The sequence below is a fragment of the Megalops cyprinoides genome, chromosome 22 (genome assembly GCF_013368585.1).
Source record: "Megalops cyprinoides isolate fMegCyp1 chromosome 22, fMegCyp1.pri, whole genome shotgun sequence".
NCBI classification, from domain to species: Eukaryota; Metazoa; Chordata; class Actinopteri; order Elopiformes; family Megalopidae; genus Megalops; species Megalops cyprinoides.
In genome coordinates, this window is record NC_050604.1 from 16397372 (window position 1) to 16418471 (window position 21100).

General features: G+C 41.4%; 1 protein-coding gene across 1 annotated transcript in view; it reads right to left on the minus strand.

Moving 5' to 3' along the window:
• The window catches only part of LOC118769835 (rho GTPase-activating protein 10-like), a 45789-nt gene that overhangs the window by 13316 nt on the left and 11373 nt on the right, over positions 1-21100 (minus strand). The window contains exons 2-16 of the mRNA XM_036517179.1: positions 12565-12660; positions 11892-11953; positions 11334-11405; positions 10677-10778; positions 9443-9553; positions 8827-8931; positions 8516-8645; positions 7907-8013; positions 7445-7539; positions 6352-6433; positions 5841-5880; positions 5385-5453; positions 4045-4119; positions 2514-2601; positions 521-579 (exon numbers count right to left, since the gene is read on the minus strand). Coding sequence (XP_036373072.1) covers positions 521-579; positions 2514-2601; positions 4045-4119; positions 5385-5453; positions 5841-5880; positions 6352-6433; positions 7445-7539; positions 7907-8013; positions 8516-8645; positions 8827-8931; positions 9443-9553; positions 10677-10778; positions 11334-11405; positions 11892-11953; positions 12565-12660 — 1293 coding nt within the window. The remainder of the gene's footprint in view (positions 1-520; positions 580-2513; positions 2602-4044; positions 4120-5384; positions 5454-5840; positions 5881-6351; positions 6434-7444; positions 7540-7906; positions 8014-8515; positions 8646-8826; positions 8932-9442; positions 9554-10676; positions 10779-11333; positions 11406-11891; positions 11954-12564; positions 12661-21100) is intronic.

The window sequence follows — 21100 nt, forward strand, 5'->3', positions numbered from 1 at the left end:
AGAGCCTGCTGTGTATCACCTGATCAGGACAAATATTTGTAGAAAGAAGCATATTTCACCTGATTGTGAGTTAAATTTACAGACGGGGTAAATTTACAGGACTTTTTCTTTCAGGGAATTATTTATAGCCTTCTTCTGAGAGAGAGGAAGAAGCCTAGAACTACAGTAAATAATATGACATCTATCCCCCAAATCTGGACCAAGCCCACAGCACTGAATAGCCCTGGCCTATTGTGGAGCAAAAAAACTCCATCACAGAGAAGAGACAAGCTGAGCACTTGCTAAGCCATTTTCATTATTATTTACGGCTAAAAATAATTCATTAGAAATGGTGAAAACAACACCTGTTTTTGTGAATTATTATCCCTCAAATACATTTGTTCCCTGGTGTCACAAGTAAAGTTGGACATACCCTTAAAAAAGACAAACTGTATTTCTGCTATGTTTGCAATAACTCCTCAGTGGTCTGAACCGAGAATGAGAGGAAGAGAGAGACAGACAGAAAGAGGGACAGACTAACTTGCTGGAACGATGAACTCTTTGTAGAGTCCGGAGGTCATCAGCGGCTCTGGAAGACTCCTTGAGGGAAAGAAGATGGAATCAGAGCTGTGGGTTCGGAAACACAGCACACACAGGGACACAGAAATATAACACGGCCCAGGGTTCAGCTGGACAGCACATACTAAGATCACTGAGGTCACGTAAAGGCACTGCTGAACTGGACCCGAGCTACATCCAGCTTCTGCAGAAGGCAGAGTCCATCATATTAGCGGGATTTTTACAAGAGAACTAGGATGTAGCACAGTGTAACATACTGAAGCTAGGCCCTACTTAATTCTATGACCCTCTGGTCCAAGAGTGCTGTGTCCTAATCACTACTCTGCACTACTGCCTGCATCTGCAAGGGGCTGCGTGCCTGTCTGGCCAATCACAGCTGGACGAGCACCGTCTTCTTGTGCTAAACTAGCAGACTGAAAGGATGACCAGGTGAAGCGATCACTGCTAATGCACTTTTGAAAAGTAAACGCATAACAAACAATTCATTTACCGGCGCTCTAAAAATTATGGAAATCTGCCAAACGCCAGGGATTGAGTTCAGCTTTTGATTAAAGCGCTACATAGCGAGGCTGGCATGCCAACATTTCTGTCAAATAACTCTGCAAGAGAGAGTTTCAGAGCTGTAGTAAAAACGAAATAAAATGGCTGAGGTTAATGAAACGGCTCCATTTTCTGAACGTACCATTAAACGGCAGATCAAAATCCTTTAATGATTATTTCTCTCCCGTGTATTCACATTAAAAATATGACTGATAAACCTCAATGAAAAATGACATGTACACAGGCAAAAAAGAACAAATAAATGCTAAAACATGACATTTTTTTTCAGTTAGCACCAAATCCGCGTTAGTTTGCCCACAGTTTCGAAGTCTGTTTCTTGCTTTATGTGGATGTAAACAGCTGTGGAAATGGTAATGCCACGCAAGGCAATACAATTCCTCAATCTCCCTGAGGCTACTTCAGCCTCAAACCTCCAGGAGCTCAAAGTGATTATGTACCAGGGAATAAAAAGGCCTATCACTTCTGCACACTCGGTACCAATATGATAAATAAAAGTCGATCGTATCATTAGAAAATCACCACAGATGACAGACTGGCCTATGTGGGGCAGGCAAAACTACCCCCAGGAGAGCAATAATCCTAAGTATTCTTCAGGCCCTCGAGGTCAAGCACTGAGATCCCTTGACACATTGTCAATTTGAGTAATTAACTCTGACCATAGATCCAGTCTATTTGTTAAAGGGCTGAACTGAATTGTATAACTATCCATGAGAATTAACGGGCTGTCCCACCCATTAGAGGTGACTTGGTGAACCTTACCCCAGATGCAGAGTGACAGCTGGCGCCAAAGGGCCCCCCCACTCAAACCAAATTCATATTTTACATTACTTTTCAAGGTTCTCAAAAACTTTGAAATAAGGTTTACAGGAACAAATTTTATTGCTGCAAAAGTTAAATTCTCATGGAATTGAGCTATTTTGCATATGTAATTTCTAAGGGAAATACTTTTAGAATGTTTTTTTTTTTTTTGCTTGCCTGTACACATACATTTAAACATCATCAATGGACTAAGCTAGTCAATTTCTTAACACTTACACTGCCAGACTTGATGGTAAATGGAATGAAGCTAGTGAGTTAACAGAAAAGATTTCTATTTTGCGCAGAGTAAAATAGAAATCTGTGGCGCAGAAAATCTGTGGCGCAGAGTAAAATAGAAATCTGTGGCTTTTCAAGGACTTCAATCTGGCCACTTGATTTTTCCATGACTTTGCATGATGAAAGAATTTTCAAGGATTTTCAATGCCTGTGGAATTCTCTGTATACAGGTGCATCATGGGATCACAGTTATGATGAAAAACATATTTCAAGTCACATCAGACCTACTGCTTTTATTTTAGTTGTTTTAAGAAAATGTTTATTGAGCTGTCATCTTATGGAGCTGAAACCCTTCTTACCTCAGATAGAGTTTCAATGCACTCGTTATGGTTTTGACGTCCCAGTCTTCAGAAGCAGACAAATCCACTTCATCACAGGCCTTCTCATCTGAGTGAGATCACATTAATTACTCAGCATATTTCCAACCTAACATCACAAAAGACAGTTACAATGCATTCTTTATGTTGCTCAACTAAGACTCACGGTTATCTGGGTAGCAGGAACAAGACAGCTGTCAATGAACAAAACCACCTAATTTCACATCCTTGTTGAACCATCACAATTGCACTAATGGAACTATAGGTAAAGGGTCATCGCAGGTTCAGAATAGAAGATGGACTTTATGATATTACATTACCAATTTGCTAAGCAGACTAATAACATACAGAAGCTAACTTTTTTGACATGTTATCAATTATTATTTATGCAACTGCAGTAACATGTGTTGAGTACAGGAGCGGCACCCCATCTTACAGTGAACTTGCAACCGTAGGGTTAAAGGCTTCCAGTGGTTAAGGAGACCACATTGGGAAAATCACAAAGCTTGGCAGGTATAATCCTGTCACCCACTCACACCTCACTGTGAGCACCTATATTATGAAGAGATGAGAACACCTGGAAGGATAGGGTAGGTTCTCACTCATCAGCTGACTGACGACTCTGTACTAGTGGAACAAAATATTGCTAATTTGATTAGAGCCGCTACATACCCCCACCACATTAAAGCTTCTGGTCACAAGGCATTACACACCAGTGTATGAAAATACCTCATGTGAAACAGACCACCGGATAGAGCTGGATCTCGTTCCCTTGAAGTGGGTTTACACTATTATGTAAGACCTCCATGCCCCCCCCCCCCCCCCCTCCCGGACACACGCCACAAGTTTGACAGCTCAGCATTCAGAGCACGCCGCCATGAGTGAGCAGTTTTGGGGGGGGGCAGTCTGATTGCCTGCTTTCTGTAGGCAAGCCGTGTGTCACCCGCAAGGACGGGACGGGGACAGCCCTCTTGCCAGGTGCTGCTGCCAGGGTGAGAGCCAGTCTGAATACCAAGGAGCCAGGTCCACGTGGGCACCTGCCTTAACGACTGCGTGACCTGCAGACCTACTGCCAGGTCACCTTTAACGCACAGACGACAAGGAGACTGAGCGAGAAATCTGCTGTTTCTCTCGGTCCACAAACAGAACAGCTCAAAAAAAAAAAAAAACTACCATAATGCTGATGCATTTTAGTCAGAAACCAAAAACGTGCACAAAATGTTTGTTTCAGTTATAGTTTTAGGCTCTTTTTCCACGTACCGCTGTGCTGAGACTTTTTAAACATTTATTAACATGTCCCTTTGGTTTCAATCCATTCTGTTTAACAGATGTGTGTTGTGATGCAAACTGACACTTGGTATTCTGGGTAATGTTGCGTTGGCAGACACAATCCTACACCCTAGACAGGATCATGCAGTCTGTCTCTCTCCGTCTCTCTCGATCCTGCTTATTCTCTCTCTCTCTCTGTGCTCCAAGGTCTGTGATGATTCTGGGGACAGGGCTTGAATCTTACCAATCATTTGATTCAAAAGCTTCTGTACTTTGGAACTGACTCCCACCACTCTGTATAAGCCCTGGTCATTAATACCTGTACAAAGACAAAACAAGGTGATTGTAGATGATAATTGTGCAATAATGGCCATGAATAATTTATGCAGTTAATGCGTAAATCTGAGCTCTGTCATTACACAAGAATTTAACAAAGTTCATTAGCTGTTTAAAAGGTTAGGTTATACATTTCTTTGAAGACCTTTCAGATCCAGTGCAGGGACAGCTTGTGCTATTTCTGCGGACCAAAAGAAGGCAAGCTTCTTCTGCCCTCTAGTGTTCAACTTTGGGCATTGCCACAGTGCTGCAACAAGGCTGTGTATTCGCCAGGAGAACAGGAATATTTCATTAGTATGACAGTGAATATTTCATTACCGACATTCTCGTGCATTTCCTCTTTAATTATCTGAGGGGATCTTCCTCATGTTTATTTGGCCTGCTGTTTATGAAGAAGGCAAACTGCTGTTCCAGGGAAAAGTAAAAAAAAATTGTTGTTTTGTTTGATTTTTTTATTTGAATTCGAAGTGCATAAATTTGCATAAAATACAAAACACATGTTAACAGAACAGGGGGATTCTATAGGCATAAGACATGATACACAGGCAAATGGTGGATGCTATGATGATGGAGGAGATGAAATATCTTGAGAACAGGCTGAGGCACATGAGGATGAAGTTCTTTTTAAAGTTCATAAAAGAAAAACAAAACTTCTGCACACTACTGAATGGTAGCAAATACAGAATACACAAATACACATATACACCTTGGATCGAAAGGACATGAAATTGTCTTGTCCATCACTGGAGTAATGGATACAGGTGTTTAGACTGCTAGGCCCATTAGGTATTATTCCCATTTTGGCGTTGTGATATCTGTTGGACCCAACATTGATTCAGTTGTAATTTGTTATTGAGAGACAGAGAGGAAATGGTTTTGCAAGTCATGGCCCAGAATGTATTGCTGCATACAATCAAATCAGCTGCCTATTTTCCAGTGGGGATAGCTTCAGTATGAGGACATCCAACTCTGATAATAACAACAACATATATACATAATATGTAAAGGCATATGCAATATATGTTACATCTTGGGCTAAGGTATATGGGTGACAACTTGGAGGTTATTTTAAACCTACTGTCACCTTTACGGGTCTGTCCCAGTTGGTAGTATAGAAGGGTGGAGTGGTTTGTAAGATTATTCTTTTTTTTACAGCTGTCAAAGCTTAATAAAGAGTTCTCATCAGTTGGACCAGACAGGAGTTTGTCTGAAAGAGCAGTGCATTCAGATTTTCCTTTGATGTCTCACCTCTTTTTTCAATGGCACTGATTGCATTCTTCACAAATGATATCCCGACTTCATCCAGCTGTACATCAACTGTAAAGTAAATGATTTCCTTCATATTTCTTCTTTGGGAACTATGCAAATTGTGGTAATACAACAGTTGTTATCATAATAACTGCATATGTGACACATAATTTAAGTTTATGGAAAACACTGCCAAATAGGATGGTGATCTCCATTCCAAAAATGCATTTAACATCATTGTTATAAATCGGATGAGACTGTAGTAGATATTAGTGTCCTTTAACCAAAAAAACTGGATTTGGTACAGATAACAGTGTTTTTCTTCTACAAATGACCATGGAACCAGCACATTAATCTTGGTAGAGAGACTCCTTAAATACATTTGACTGATTTCTATTTACTGTCATTGCTTCAATTATAAAAAATAAAAACAATAATAAATTGTAGGATACTTGCTTCCTCTTTCTTTTGAGTATGTCCTCCCAAAAGAGCGTATCTGTTTAAAAGGATGGAACATAATTCATTGAAACATTAATTTATCAATCTCAGTTTAAAAGACGCTAAAACAATGAAGGAAATATACCTCCTTAAGCGAAGACTAGCACAAAACAAGACACCACAATGAGCGCTTAATGGCGTGGTATGAAAATAAAGTCATCCAAGCAGCACAAAAGAGTCCTGTCAAAATTACAGAAGGCTGGTCAATACATGATGAAATAATACAATAATGAGACAGGGGAGTACAGAGAGAGGGAGGAAAAGGCCGGGTAGTAGAGAGAGAGCGAGAGAGGGAGGAAGAGGCTCTTCAAAAGAGAGGGAGAGAAAGAGGATGATCAGTAGGAAGCAAGAGGAAGAGGACGGTCAATACAGAGAGCGAGGAAGAGGATGGTCAGAAGAGAGGAAGAGGATGAGGATGGTCAGTAGAGTGAAAGGTTCTATGCTACACCCCCACCCCCAACCCACTTACAGGCTCTTTGCCCCCCATGGCCTGCATCCAGAACCTGCGGTCATCCTCAGAGAGTGCCTGGACAGTGAGGACCACCCCAGGCCTGACGGTGTGGAGGAGACCGTAAAAGCCCTCATTACTTTCCCATAATTCATCAGTAACACTTCAGTGATTCACCTACAGACACGTCTCACGGAGCACTTCAAAGACCTCACTTCTGCAGGCTGGCCTAACACAAACAAGGCCTGTGGGAGGAGGCCACAGGGATCTGAATAATTCATACATAATTTCTTAAATAAACTGGGATCTTAATTATTAATTTTAAAATGATTTCCTTCCCAAGGTAAAATGATGGCTACAAAATTAACAGAGTAAGACAAATAGTTTGTAGTTATAGAAGAACAGGTGCCTCACATTGACCAGTGGCTGTAGAGTTCAATGAACAAAACTCACACAATATCAATATCAATATCAACAATCACAGAATAATGGGAACAATAATTAGCTGAATACAACAAACCCCTATTGACTGTGCCTTTGGGGCCACCTTCTACAGCGTATTGACCTCTGCTCTTAGGGGACTTAACCCCAAGGTAAACTTGCCACTTTACAGGTGATAAATTGTGCTGACTGTGGAGCTGGACTTTGTACCATGTGTGGCGTGGCTAACATTCTTTCCCCAACCTACTTGTTCACCTGTCACCAGACACTTCATTCTGTTCCTCCCTTCCCCCCTGGGATGGGAATGGGAAGGCCAGTCCATAGCAGTTGGGACGCTCTGAACTCGAGCTGTTCAAGACTGCTATGCACCTTTATGAATCGATTATTTTAAGATCTTTCTGATGAACACAGAACAGTTCCCTTAACCGATGTATAATGTAAGCTTAATGTCTGATATAATATAATATTTACTTCACTGTATTTATTTCTTTGTAGCACGGCAGACCATGACAAATCCCCTGAGCCTAAAGAGTAGGATTCTGCAGCGCTCTGCACAACCTATTGAACTGCATCTTCTGTAGCTTCGAATTCTGGCATTTCAGAGATTAGCATTTACTGAAACATAAATGACAGTGAAAGCTGTCTATGTTTAACGCTGGACTGAAGATCTTACCGGTCTGTTATTTCTATGTCGAAGCAGAACCTCCGGTCGAGCATATCAGTTGTTTTCCGCACGCAAGACTTCAGAGTGACAGACTCTGTCTCACCCTGGGAATGGATTGATGGATACAAAGAGAGAGAGAGTGAAAGTCAGAGAGAAAGAAAGAAAGGGAGAGAGAGAGAGAGACAGAGAGTGAGAGAGAGAGAGAAGAGTTTCATACTGGTAAAGCAGGAGGTCTTTAAGTTCTGACTTCCTTATTTCAAAGAGAGAGATTAAAATGGCCAGTTACATCACCTTTAAACAATCTCCAGATGTTGTTCTAGCTGTACCTGTTTTTGTGCATTCTTCCTCTAGCAGAGTCGATGAACAGCTTGAGTAAACCACTGTAGTGCAGTTTAATAGTACAACAAACACTTCAGACAATTTGAGGGCCTAGTATAATAACAACATACAGGGTGTACAGGCCACACTTACAATCTTTCCTCCGGATCTGTGGTCAAATGTGATCATGTGCAGAATCTTCTGCTCCTTCACAAAAGTGCAGTAGCGCTTCACCCAGCTGGAGCCAAAAGGGGGCGGCCCTGAGGAGACCACACAGCGCACATCATTTACCATCACATCACATTTGCTCTGAGCACTTCAGCTAACTGATCAATGGCACTACATTCCAGACCTTAAAAAAACTGCACACCTTCCCTTTAACTTGTAGCCAATGCTAACTGCAATTTGTGTGTATGATTACAAACAGGCCATTCTGCATCTTTTTTTGCTTTCTAAACCATTCTACTTTTGACTATTCTGAGAGAGTACATTACAAAACAATTTCACCTCAGATATGAAAATGTTAGCCGTTATAAACAGCTCTGTGTCTGTTTATGTGTCTGTGACTCTGTGTTCTTCCTTCCCATAATGCTTTTCCAGCAGTTGAGTTACAACAGATTACATAATTGTCCTAGGGGCTGGTTGTGTTGATAAATAAACCCGGGATAAGCTGAAGGGAAGGCGCAGAGCTCCTTTAACTGCTGCACTGTGGCCTGAGGCCAACAGAGCAGTAAACAGTATAGGGGCCAAAGGGATTCTTACGCTTCTCCTGGACATACAAGTAGCCCTCAATGCTGATTGGACTCGTCTGTCTGTGATCGTGTGGGCTCTCCTTGATCTTCCTCATCAGCTCCACCACTTCTGACCTGGTGCCCTCAAAGCGACTCCGTGTCTGGGAAGGGACCGATAGGGGAACATCACCTCCACACAGAGAGCCTTTGCACATATTCCCAGTTCTCTCATACATATTTCACCTACACATTCTGAGCCAAGGCCATCAGCAACAAGAACGAGTTTGAAGTCTGTTTTCAATGTTATTGTATTGTATATGGTTAATAAGCACAACATCTCACATTCTGAATATTGATCTGCAGTGCTCTTTTGTAATGGTCGAAGTCCTTGGCCAGCTCATATCCTTGGTGATAAAAGGTGAAAACCGTCTGAAAAAAGGCCAGCATCTGAAAAGGAGAGAGGTACAGGGAGAGACAGAAAGATGCATACACAATTTAAATACAGACTGCATTACATCACACTAATAATCATCACAAATATCATACTTTAATTACATTCATTAATTATATTTCCCGATGTCCAATGTAGCATACATGAGCACCTTTGTATGAAAACAGTAAATGAGGGTGTCTAAGCAGTTGTGCATTAATAGATATACCCTGAAGTATCTGAACAGGTGCATACAGACAGGTATGGGGACAGTGAGTGTCTGAATATGGGCGGTGCAGAGACATGCAAAGGTATGTAAAGACATGTACAATGACAGGTGCAGGAACAGGAAATGAAGGTGTCTGATCAAGTGTGTACGGAGACACACAGGGGCAGGAGGTAAAACTTTCTGATCAGGTGTGTGTGCACAGACAGGCATGGGGACTGCAGGTGACAAGTCTCTGGTCTGGTGTGCATGGAGATGCACAGGGGCAGCAGGTGAAGCTGTCTGATCAGATGCGCACTTACAGGCTCCACGCACTCAAATTTCTTCCTCTCCTGGATCTCCTGCAGCTTGCAGACATATTCGAGTGACTCCTCCTGAAAGTGCTGCTTCATGCCCTCCACCTGGAGATCCGCCTGCAGGATGGGGAGCACATCAGAGAGCATGGCCAAGAGAGGAGAGAGAGGGAGCGAGGCAGAGAGCAAGCACAGAAACACAAAAACAAAATCAAAATTCTCTGGACCACAGAAGGCCCCAAAAACTAAGGAAGAAATCTGACAAGAGCATTGCGTGAATAAACAGAAGCAGTCAGTACTAGAGCTGAGACTGGATGCGGAGTCACCGGAAAATGTCTTGACCATATCTCTGTGCGTCTCAATGCGTGTGTGTGTGTGTGTGTTTCTATGGACCTGTATTGTTTGTTTATAAGAACATGGTGGTATAGCTCACTTCTTAAGAGAAAGGTAGCAGAAACGCTAGCACATTCTCAATGTGATGGTAGCATAAACTGTTCTGACAAAATCCATACACAAAGGAAACCGAGACGTCACAAAAGCTTTACAGGACACAGTGCATGGCACGGCAACTGTTTACTGTGCTTGGTGTACACATCGCATAGCTCACCACAAGCACGGCACTGAGGTCATCTTCTCACAAGGGAACCCAACAGAATCTGGAGATTGGAGACTGTATTGCTACAGTAGCCAGACAATAACATGAGAAATGTACACTTGGCCACTCTAGGCATATCTGCAATTATTATTTTCATTCATGTGAGAGGGGGAGTCAAATTTTCCATAGGCCTGTTTATCTGTTCCATTTTCCAGCTTTCCATGTGAAACGTAACCCAGGATTTCCCTGATAATGGAAAGCTTCGTCTCTGAACTCCCCTGCGTGACAGTACGGTTGGGCCTGAGATAAATGTGTCAAGAGCCCATTAGTTTTTTCAGATACTTGCCCTTGCAGCTGACCCTCAGTGCTGCAAAAACATCTAGCATCTAACATTCCTGCCTCGCCTCTTCCATCTATGGCCAGAAGGAATGTGAAAATGACAGGCCTGTAAACACTCACAAAACGCACGTGCTTCACCGTGAGGTCATGCTTACAGAGGCACGGCGAGGTGCCAAGACCATTGTCTCTCCTTGTAATGTAAATATCCTTTTCAGATCATTTTCCAGCGGAGATAAAGGCCTGTGCTTTTGCTCCATTTCCCATCTTCCTTTAAAGAAATGTGTAAAAGAATGCAGAGAGAAAAAGCACCTCCTGTAGCTGCTGCTCTTTCTTCTTTGCTGACAGCGTTAGCAGCTTCTCCAGAGAGCTGTAGTACTTTTCCGTTTCCTTCTCATAGCGCTTTCTTTCCTCCTGAAAAGGACATGGCATGAGATCAGGGGAACGGCTGCGATCAGTAATTTAGACGGGCCTTTCTGGGCAAAAGAATGTGCGGGATATTTTCATTCAATAAGGTACACAAGGGATTTGGACAGGCTAAATGTATCTTCAACAAATTCATAATTCCAAGTCATTCCTCATCTAAAGTCCACGGCTCACAGTGTGTGCTAGCCACACCTTCACATCACCGACTCCAGATGACGGAGAAACAGAAATGATGATGACTTTGAAGTTGTATCTTTGCGTAAGAGCCAATTACTCTTGAGTAAGAGCACAATGCTTTTGTGTAAGAGCACTGCACCTTTCTCTAAGAGAATTAAACCTTATTGTAGTAGCACTCTTACTTTTGAGGAAGAGTGCTGTAACTTTAGGCAAGAGCAACATACCCTTGTGTAAGACCTTTTCAGGAACAGTGCTGCACCTCTAGGCAAGCTAGTATTACACCTTTGTGTAAGACCGTCATACCTTTGTGTAAATTTGGTGTACCTTGTTGTAAGGTTGTTGTAACTTTGAAGTAGAGGGCCATACCTTGGCAGAGCCCAGTTGCTCTTTACGAAATTTCTCCAGAGGCTTCATCAGCGTCTCTGTGATGTTCCTCATCTGAGAACACAGACAGGATCAATTAACACATCACACCACATTTAAATGGTGTCTTAAAAATTATTTATTTGTTTATTTAACTTGTGTTCAATGAGAGTCTATTCTAAAAACAGCACAAAGCTACTGTTACCAAGTTTTAACATGGTTTGGACCAGAGAAAAGTGTTCACAGGTCTGAATGCCGTGCTTTTGCCAGAACTTGTTCAGTACGTATGCCTGCCAAGCAAATAGGCCAGTGGAAAACTGTAGCAGACACTGGGTGGCCTTCTGAACAATAGCACAAACCAGAGACACATCCTACTGTGATGAAGAGACTCCAGAGCTTAACTCTGCTAACATTAAACATACTACACTATAGGCATCAGAGCAATCTTCCAGCTGCGGAGACCTAGCAACTGGAGATTTTAGTTAAAGGTGCCCTTGCCCATAGAATAAATGAGGTTTAATTATCATCAGTTTTCAGCTGGTGCCCACAAAATAAATTTACCATCAGCTCTCTGTAGTCCTCCAGGTTCTTCAGGAAAGAAGAAAATTCCTGCAACGAATCATCTACATTGTACGTACACACACACACACACACACACACACACACAAACAGACAGGCACAGAGAGACACCATGAGAAGTTTTGAGGGGAATAAAACCCGGTGAAGCATTGCTAATTGACTGGTTTTATTGATGCAATTACTAAAAGGCTTCATTATTTGAATCTGTACTGATAAACTTGATAACAAAATATAGTGATAAGAGTTACACTATGTGGAAGACTAAATCTGTTTTCATATTACCACATTAAAATATGGTTCCCAAATGATTCAGAAGATCAAAAATAGTTCAACAGGACAAACTATAATAATTGATGCACTTTCATACATATTATTAAACTTATTTTATTCTTCATGATATCCTGAAACAACACACACCAGCATAGTCTTATGACATTTCAGTATGCGCCTTTAGCACCACTACCAAATTAGAGGACTTAAAATTTAAACAAAAAAGCAGACCATGCATTGCTTTTGTCTTTCAGATAAACAAACTATTCCTGATATGAGCAGATAAATAATTAAAACTGGCAAACACAGATATTTTTGAGAGTGGAATTAACGAATGGATAGCCATGCCAGTCACCCTGACAGGCATGAACGTGACTACACTCACCGATGCACTTCTCATCATCGGTCTTAGCATCTCCAATGTACTCAAACTGAAACTCTCCCAGGCACTGAGCAAACTTGCGCTGCGCCATTCCCAGTTCTGAAAGAGAGAACAACATGTTTCTTCATCCCAGCAGATAAAAGACTTAAGTGTATTATTCAATCAAACGGACTACTGCTGTATGTCACTTGGGCAAAAGCCCTCTGTTGGAATACGGGAACATATGCAAACTTCCCCAGACAAAACACTGAGAAGTCATGCTGAGGTTTTCCTGCCTACCACTCTCAGTCATTACATTTAAGTCTCTTATCAGACAGTGTTATTCACAGCAACTTATATAGCTTTATACAGCTTTACACATTATCCATTTATACAGTGATATATCTACTGAGGCAATTTGAGTTGAGTACCTTGCCATAGGGTACTTCAGCTGTGCCCCACCAGGAAGTCAAACCTTTGGGTTACAAGCTGTGCTTCTCATGATTATGATGCAGTGCTCCCAAGCTTTATCTGTGACCCACTTTAATCTGTTCGGAATATTTTATTTGGGTGCACAGATAAAAAAAAATGGCAAGAAATGCAGAACAGAGATACACCATCCAAATCTGCATCATACACCTGTGTGATGTCCTTCAGTATCACTGAAAGGGCAAGAAGAAAAGTCCAAAGAAGGTTATGAGTTTATGCAGTATGTTGATGTCAACCCTATCACACCTGTGGGCAGAACACACTGTATTCACACAGATGAAGAGGGTATATCTTTGCCATCTGCAAGTTAAACTTGTTTCCTGCACAGGGAATTTCACAGGGAACTTTCGTTTAATTGCTATTTGCATAACCATCAATTCATTTAACAACACATTAAATTCCATAACGCTTCAACTCTTCTGAACACTGACTATTATCTCACATACATTTCCCCTGATTTTACTTCATTAATTATCAAAACCTGACCTCAGACTCTCAGTTCTGTCAAATCTAAACATAATTACACATTACTACCACCTTCTCCACCCCCTGCTCCTGAAACACTGCTGTTTTTAGTGTTTGATAGAGCCTCCATGCTACAAGCAACACAATGTCACATCGGAGTTGAAACTGAAACAACATGTTGTTGCTCAAATAAAAAAAAAACAACCAGCACAAAAAGCAGTTTCAAAGCACACAGACCGCCACCTTCTGCAAACATCCTGCCACCTCCGAACACGTAAGCAGTAGCATCCTGCCACAGGAGTTTGCACGCGTGGGAAATGAGATGTACCTACCTTCCTCATTAGGCCTGAAGGCCCCCTATCTTGTTGTGACGCTAGACTCCTGTCAAAAATAAAACAGGCCAGCAGTGGTGCGTGACCTCTCAGACTGAGCCCCGAACAGACCCCACATTCAGCGCGGACAATGCCCTGCCTCTTTGTTCCACAGGGCTCCGTTTACAGACTGCAGAACAGGCTCAAATGATAAGAAGGTCCCTGGGTGCTGGTGTGATCCCTGGGCTTTCTTTCACCCGGTGGGCCTTCACGCGTTTGACTGCTAATGGCATTCTACAACGCAGATACTTCTGATGGTCCCAGGGAGGGCACCTTAAGAAAGTAGCTATGACGGTTATTTAAAGATACACTAATAGCCTATACTCCCGGATGAAGACTGTAATTTGTACATCGCTTGCTATATATTCGAAATACATATATTATAAACATATAATTCATTTAGAGACATAATTTTATGTTCCTGGATCATTCATTTCTGTATTTTTTTTTTACTTTCCTTAAAGTTTGGAGGAATGTTTTTCTCCTTGCTCCTTTTTCTCCTTAAGCCATATACAAATGGATACTTTTTTAAAATAATTGGCAACACTTCCATTTTTTGTAATTGTTTGATAACCCACTTCAAAGACACCATCACAACGGGCATAGGCTCCAGAGTGGCTCAGTAAGCAAGGTGCTCATCCCAAGTGCAGGTTCCAAACCAGCTGTGTCATCTGAGCCTCCATTAGGGGAGCAAAGTAACTTCTTTCCACCATAAAGGAGTCAGTCAGCCAGGATATTCTTTGTCTCAACACTCTCAGGCACCCAGAAAATCATCAGTGGAATAGCACCTATCCACCAATTGGCATCCACTTAAAGGTGTTTCATTATCACACTTGCAAAAAAGAAGCCAATGGCTCACATGAGAGTGTTATCAGTGGACTGCATTCATCTCGATTCAGAGCCCCCACACAACTGCAGAGGATGTGGTGCTGTGCACTTGCTGAGTCATTCCAAAGAAGGGTTGTATAAAGAAGGCATCAAAAGCATCAAAACACCATCAGCATTCATTTAACAGAAATATCAGTTCTGACAGCCTTAAAGCAGTGTTTCTCAATTGCCATGCCACCAGAGCCGACCAAGTCTGCCATAGGAAATTTGCGAATAGATAAATACTATGAGTGAAACTCCAGACAGACCTAGAGTTCTGTGTGTATTGATGTGTCTATCATCAATACCTGCCAGGATAACAGCTCTGTGTTCATCAAGACAAGCTCAGGTTTCACACTGAAAGCAAGTGTTGTTCATTTGGCATAACGGCAAGTGCTGTGGTGAGCATGTTAAGTTGTGGTGGTTGGGGGAGACAATGGTGTGCCACCAGCTTTTGTCATTTATGGAAAGTGTGCCACTGCAAAAAAAAAAAACAAAAGAAAAAAAGTTGATACTATCTTAGCAAACTAAAGAGTGGAATTAGAAGAGAAAGAAATCACTACTACTGACATCACAACTACAACCTCTTTTACCTTAAGGGTCCTGGAAGCATTGTAACATTTAATCATCAAAATCATGCAGATGTCAATAGTGGTATAAAGCTCCACAGTATGTAACCATTTGCTTCCACAGTAGCCTAAGAAAATAAATAAACACATTGCTCTGACACCTTACTCATTAATGCATGTTCATTTTAGGCAAGCTAAAGCTGGAGAGGTGTGTAGCTGTACACAGCAGATCTGGTGTGTTAGACTGAGGTCACATGACATCAGGAGTCAACACTACATCTCCTAATGTGTACTGCTAAATTACAGACGGCTTGATCTGAACCCACACATCAGTTGTGGCAACATTATTCTCTGCCACTTTGCACCACATACAAACTTCTTGCTAAATTTTGCTTTCCAGTCAAGGCTTGTGAGTAAGTGGCTTATGTCCAGTCACATCCAGGCTTTCTGCAGAACCACCCAGAGCAGAACTGTTTGTGGATTACTGAATCCACACGCAAAAGCTGGTTCATGTGAGCTCTTCGAAACACCAGACCTCGGGGCCCTGGTTGGCCTCAGCTGATCCTGGAATCAGGGCAGTATTGACCCTCTGTGCACGATGTTACAAATATTATATGCCATTTTGTGCTCCGTGTTTTTAATGTAAATATAGTCTGAGATATGATTTACGCAGGTTTTTGAGTAAAACAGGAAAACAAACAAAAAGACAACAACAAAAAAATCTCAAAACAGATGGACTATACTAAAATTTGTTTAAGCTTGGCTAGACTTTGTCCACACATCACAAAGCGGTGAAATATAATCAGACTCTTGCTCCAAAATGTTATCATCTATGACCCTGAAGTATCAGAGGCTGTGTGTGGGCTGCTTTGTCTCAATCAGCTTGTCAGCTTGAAAAAACATGTGGCTGCAATTTCACATTCAGTTCCAAAAATGTTTGAAAGGCACTGGCCAGGTACAAAAATGTATAAATATTTTCATACACCCGCTCAATGAAAGAATAAATGCCTTATCTGAAATTGTGACAATGTCCAACAAAATGACACAGAGCAGGGTCTGTCGCCAAAAGGTTGCTGGGTTTGCTTCTCAGGTGGGCCACTGCTGTTCCACCCGTCGGCAAAGGTGCTTAACTGAAGTTACTTCAATAAATCTGCTAAGTAAATATCATCTATCATTAATGTGCTAAGTAAATAGCATACAATGTTTATTGAGTGGGGTAGGAATCATGGCAACAATAAGAAATGGAAGGGGTTGTAACCAAACAAATTTTTAAAACTGCTGGATTAGAGTTATCTGTCCTTAAATGGAAATTGCAGGTAACCTGCCTCACATGTGACGCAAATGTCTTTTTTCTTTACTTATTTGAACCCAAAACTCCAGGGAGCATGAGAGTAATAGGCATGTAACTTTGTTGCACTTCCTTCATCACTTTTATGGTCAAGATCAATGTTAAATACCTCTCCATTATAAAATAATACAACATGCTGTCTTAGGTTGCTGACAATTATTATGGGGAACACCACCTGGCACTAGTGGGTTTGTGGGTCCAGAAAATCTGCGGCAGTCACTCACATGTGATTTTTTTTTTTTTGCCGGTGAAATATTCATTAATATATATTAATATATTAATAACTGTTTCATGACTGCAAGTGAGTATCAGAGACATTTCACACAACCCTATTAGCCCTGATACAGATGAAAATTAGTGTGAGACTACATTAATTGGCCAATTGTGTGAATTTAGATCATGGTTAATGACTGCCTGTGCAGTGGAATTTAAGTAAGAAAAGAGACGCTTCACCAAAAACTGAACAAAAGGCTTCTTCAATGCTCAGCATTCGTCCTGGTGAATCACCAAGTGGTGACTGTGATTTTTCCACCATTTCATTTAAGGAGAATGTTACACTGTGATTTGGGGTTAGGAGGAATGTGACCTCAGTAATGTTATCACACACTGCGTGACTGTGGATTTATAATGAAGCAGAGCTCTATCCTGAGCGAGCCAGTGGCGTGATCATTACAGGGAGGTCCTTTGTAACCATGGTGTCTGCAGCTCCCTAAGACCTACATTACCAGTGTTTCGTGTTCACTTCATTTTTGATGCATTTCAAATGGTATTTTGTCATGTACTACACTTCGTAATTGTCAATTAATGAATCCTCCATCTGCATCCTTAATTGCATTCATGGTTTTATTTGAAAGAACAGGTAAGCAGTTGGTCGACCCCTGCAGCTCTTCATCCACTGATGATTTTTGGGTTAAACTGACCCCAGGGTGACGTCAACACTTGCCATGTGGGGACAGGGGAGCACAGGACATATTGACAAAACAAAGACACTGACATATGAAGGGTCTGTTTAGAGGACAAACATATAGAACGTGTAAAATAAAAATCTGTTTTGGTATGATGAGAGAGTTTGTTCGAATCAAAGCAAGGTTGCCTTCCCCTAAATGACAAAAAAGAGCAAGCGGAAAACTCTATTTCTCACAGAGCGTAATCCTGCTCCCCCAACACAGCCTGTGTGCAGCGCTTTCCCCCTTCGACACATCTCCACTAATTCACAGAGAACTGCCTCAGAGAACTTCACAGGGAGCACTGTGGCCATGCAGCACCAGGGCTCCATTTCACCCCAGAGAAAGTGCCGGTCACCTTTGCTGACCTGGTTACCAACTACACACTGTGGCCATGCTAGAGAAGACATTACTGGGCATTACCACACCCAATGGAACACAGAAAGATATTTCTAGATAAACTTGAGAAGTTGCTCAGTAGGACTAAGCAGTCTCACATTATCTTCTTATTTCAAAAAGACACATCTTTTACAGACTTTTATATTTTACTTGCCAATAATTAGCTCATATTACAACAATTTCCAACTACTCATACGTTATTAAAGGAGTTAATTTCAGACTATGTCCTCCATTTCTCTAGCAGCCATTATGATTTTCCCCCTATGACCTATATGTTCTTTCCCACAGCATTTATTCTTCAAGGGTTTGCTTTGAATCTGACAACTTAAGATGACTAGTATATTGATAGTGACGTACTTTTAAGATGTCTGATCTTGAAATGGACTCCAGATGTTATTTTTCAATGTAGATAGCTAGTGAGGGACCTCTCAGTTTCTCTCCATCAAATGATTTTCAGTCTTCGGTTCAAAAATTGTATACAATACCTACAGAATTAACTACATAAATAACTCACATAGTGAGTGCTTAAAAACTCAAGAGTCACTCACTCCCTCCCCAACCCACATACATACACACATAAATACACACATACATACCTAAAGCAGACAATGTTGTCACAACATTCTGAGACAACCCCTCACATAATGTACAGTAACTGACATAACCGGAATTCAACAACAACTGCAGTATACATCAAAACCAAGAGTCAGGATACACAAACAACCTACAGTCATCAGGGGACATAAAGTAGAGCAGCAAGCAAGAAAATCTTACAAATGGATCAAAAAAAAAAAACATATTTTACTATTTAATATACATAGTGCTCAAAAAGAGAAAGAACACACATTTTCTTTACAGGTTTAATAAATTAAACTCAATAATCCCTAGACTAATTCACCAACGTGTCACGCTGTGTTTCAAAATGAACAGGAGGGGGAGTAAAGCAATAGGTTTGTAGCCTGTAGCCAGAATGCTTGTTAACACCAACAGAACACTTCCTGCTGGCTAGCATGCCACCCTGTTAGCACAGAGCCGTGTGGAGTCATGCACCTGCGCCAGGCAGCGGGTCTGCCCTTTCCTCCCACGAGACATTGCATTTAGCTAATGTGCGTCACATTACCTTTTCTGATCTGGGTTGTGAGACATGCCAGAAAAAAAGCTGTGCCCATGTCAATAGTTGTTTGGAATCAGTTTTAGGGAGGGCAGTGGTACTTGCACATGGGGCATGCCATATGTAGCCAATGGGAGGGGCGAATATATCTCAAAGCAAGGCAAAAGTTACTCTGGTGCCTGCAGCTTTCTTCTTTTATTTCTGCGGTGTGTAGTGCCATGATCAAGGTCAACAGGGATCTAAGATTATCATTATTATCATTAAACAGATATCATTTGCCTCAGAACAGGTAACCAAGTATGTTACTGATAGTTATTTGCATCCCTAATATACATGTATTTAATCAGACCAACAGGAACGTAAGACTGAGTACTTTTCTGAATTAAATAAATAAATAAGACCTTGACGTATCCAGCCCGAGTCTTATCTGTGAATGTGTCATTAGTGTATGCTAATTGTGGTACAGATCATAACCGCCTGTGCCTTTCTGATAATTCAGCTGCTGAATAATGATAATTTGCTATTACATAAACCATTTTATTCTCATGTATGAGGTATGATATGTTACACTTCTGGAGAATCAGTATCCATTAAGAAAAATTATGGATTTATAAATAATGCTTAGCACCTCCAAAATACTACTCAATCCAATGAAATTCCTCTGAAGGACAATTAACACATTAGAGAGAAGTACAGGTATGAATGAAGTTACACTTAATCCTGACGATTCTTTGCCATTTCTGCATGGAAACATCCGTCTCTGCTGAGGGAATACTCTGTAACAACTGGTTGTTAACATTTTCATAGAATATTGCTGTGTATTGCAATGAATAAATATATAACGTACTGAGCATATCAGTTCATACACAGCCCTAATAGTTACAGCGAAAAAGCCCTAATAGTAACTGCTAAAGGCTTTAAAGCTTCAACATGTTCCATAACTCCTTACAAAGCAAGGAGCTTCAGAAAGCTATTCCGCTGCATGAAAAAACAAGGATTCCACTAAACTGAGTCATAATGGCATGACCTTGCATTAATCTGATATTACTCCCAAGGTTTCTCTAACAAGGAAAACATGTGACAGCGGAACTGCGATCTGTAGCAGCGGCGCCCTGATTGAAGAGGAGGGGGAAACAAAAACAACGCCGCGCCCCCTTACATCACAGAACAGGGGAAAGGCTTTTTCAGCAGTATCAAGCCCCACGACGGACAGACAGTCACTCTCAGCATGGCTCAGCATGGCCACGTAGAGGCTGCCATGTCTCACAGTCCCCACGGCTGCCACCACGCTCACTCCCCCCTCTGTGTGACTTACTTACAGAAGTGACACGTCAGAATTATGGTCACACATCCATTTTCATGCACCTGTGATACCACTCTAGCCTTAACACTACTAATATGGGGTGGCAGGGTACCATAGCAGTAAGGAGTAGCCGTAGGCCTGGGCGATAAGACGATAGCGATATGTACAATAGACACTTCATCAATAGCAATAAGAAAATTGTTTGATAGAATGTTTGGTATTTTCACTTAAATGCATTAAATGTAAACCACCAGGAAAGCACATAACGAATGCGCAAAGTTCGGTTGCATGAACAAACCCCAAGCGTGCTCCCTCCCTGGCTCATAAACAGCCTATCATATCCCTTGATAATGGAGCGTGCTATGAGTGACAAGCAAACAGCCAATCATTCAACAGGTGTATTGTTCGGTCGCACCATCGACATGAGACACAATGACAGAAACGGCGTGGAGTGACAAAATGAGTGCAGACGGTGAAGAAATTGTTGATAAAAAAAGGACAGGTCAGCTCACCAGCATGGCAGTTTTTTTTTTTTTTTTTTTTTTAAGTCTGACAGATATCAGAACACGGTTTTTATAATGTTTGTTACATCTTATCATAACCGAAAGGTTGCTGGTTCGATTCGATTATGTAAGTCGCTCTCGATAAGCGCATCTGCTAAATGCCAATGATAATAATGTAATGTAAAAGACTG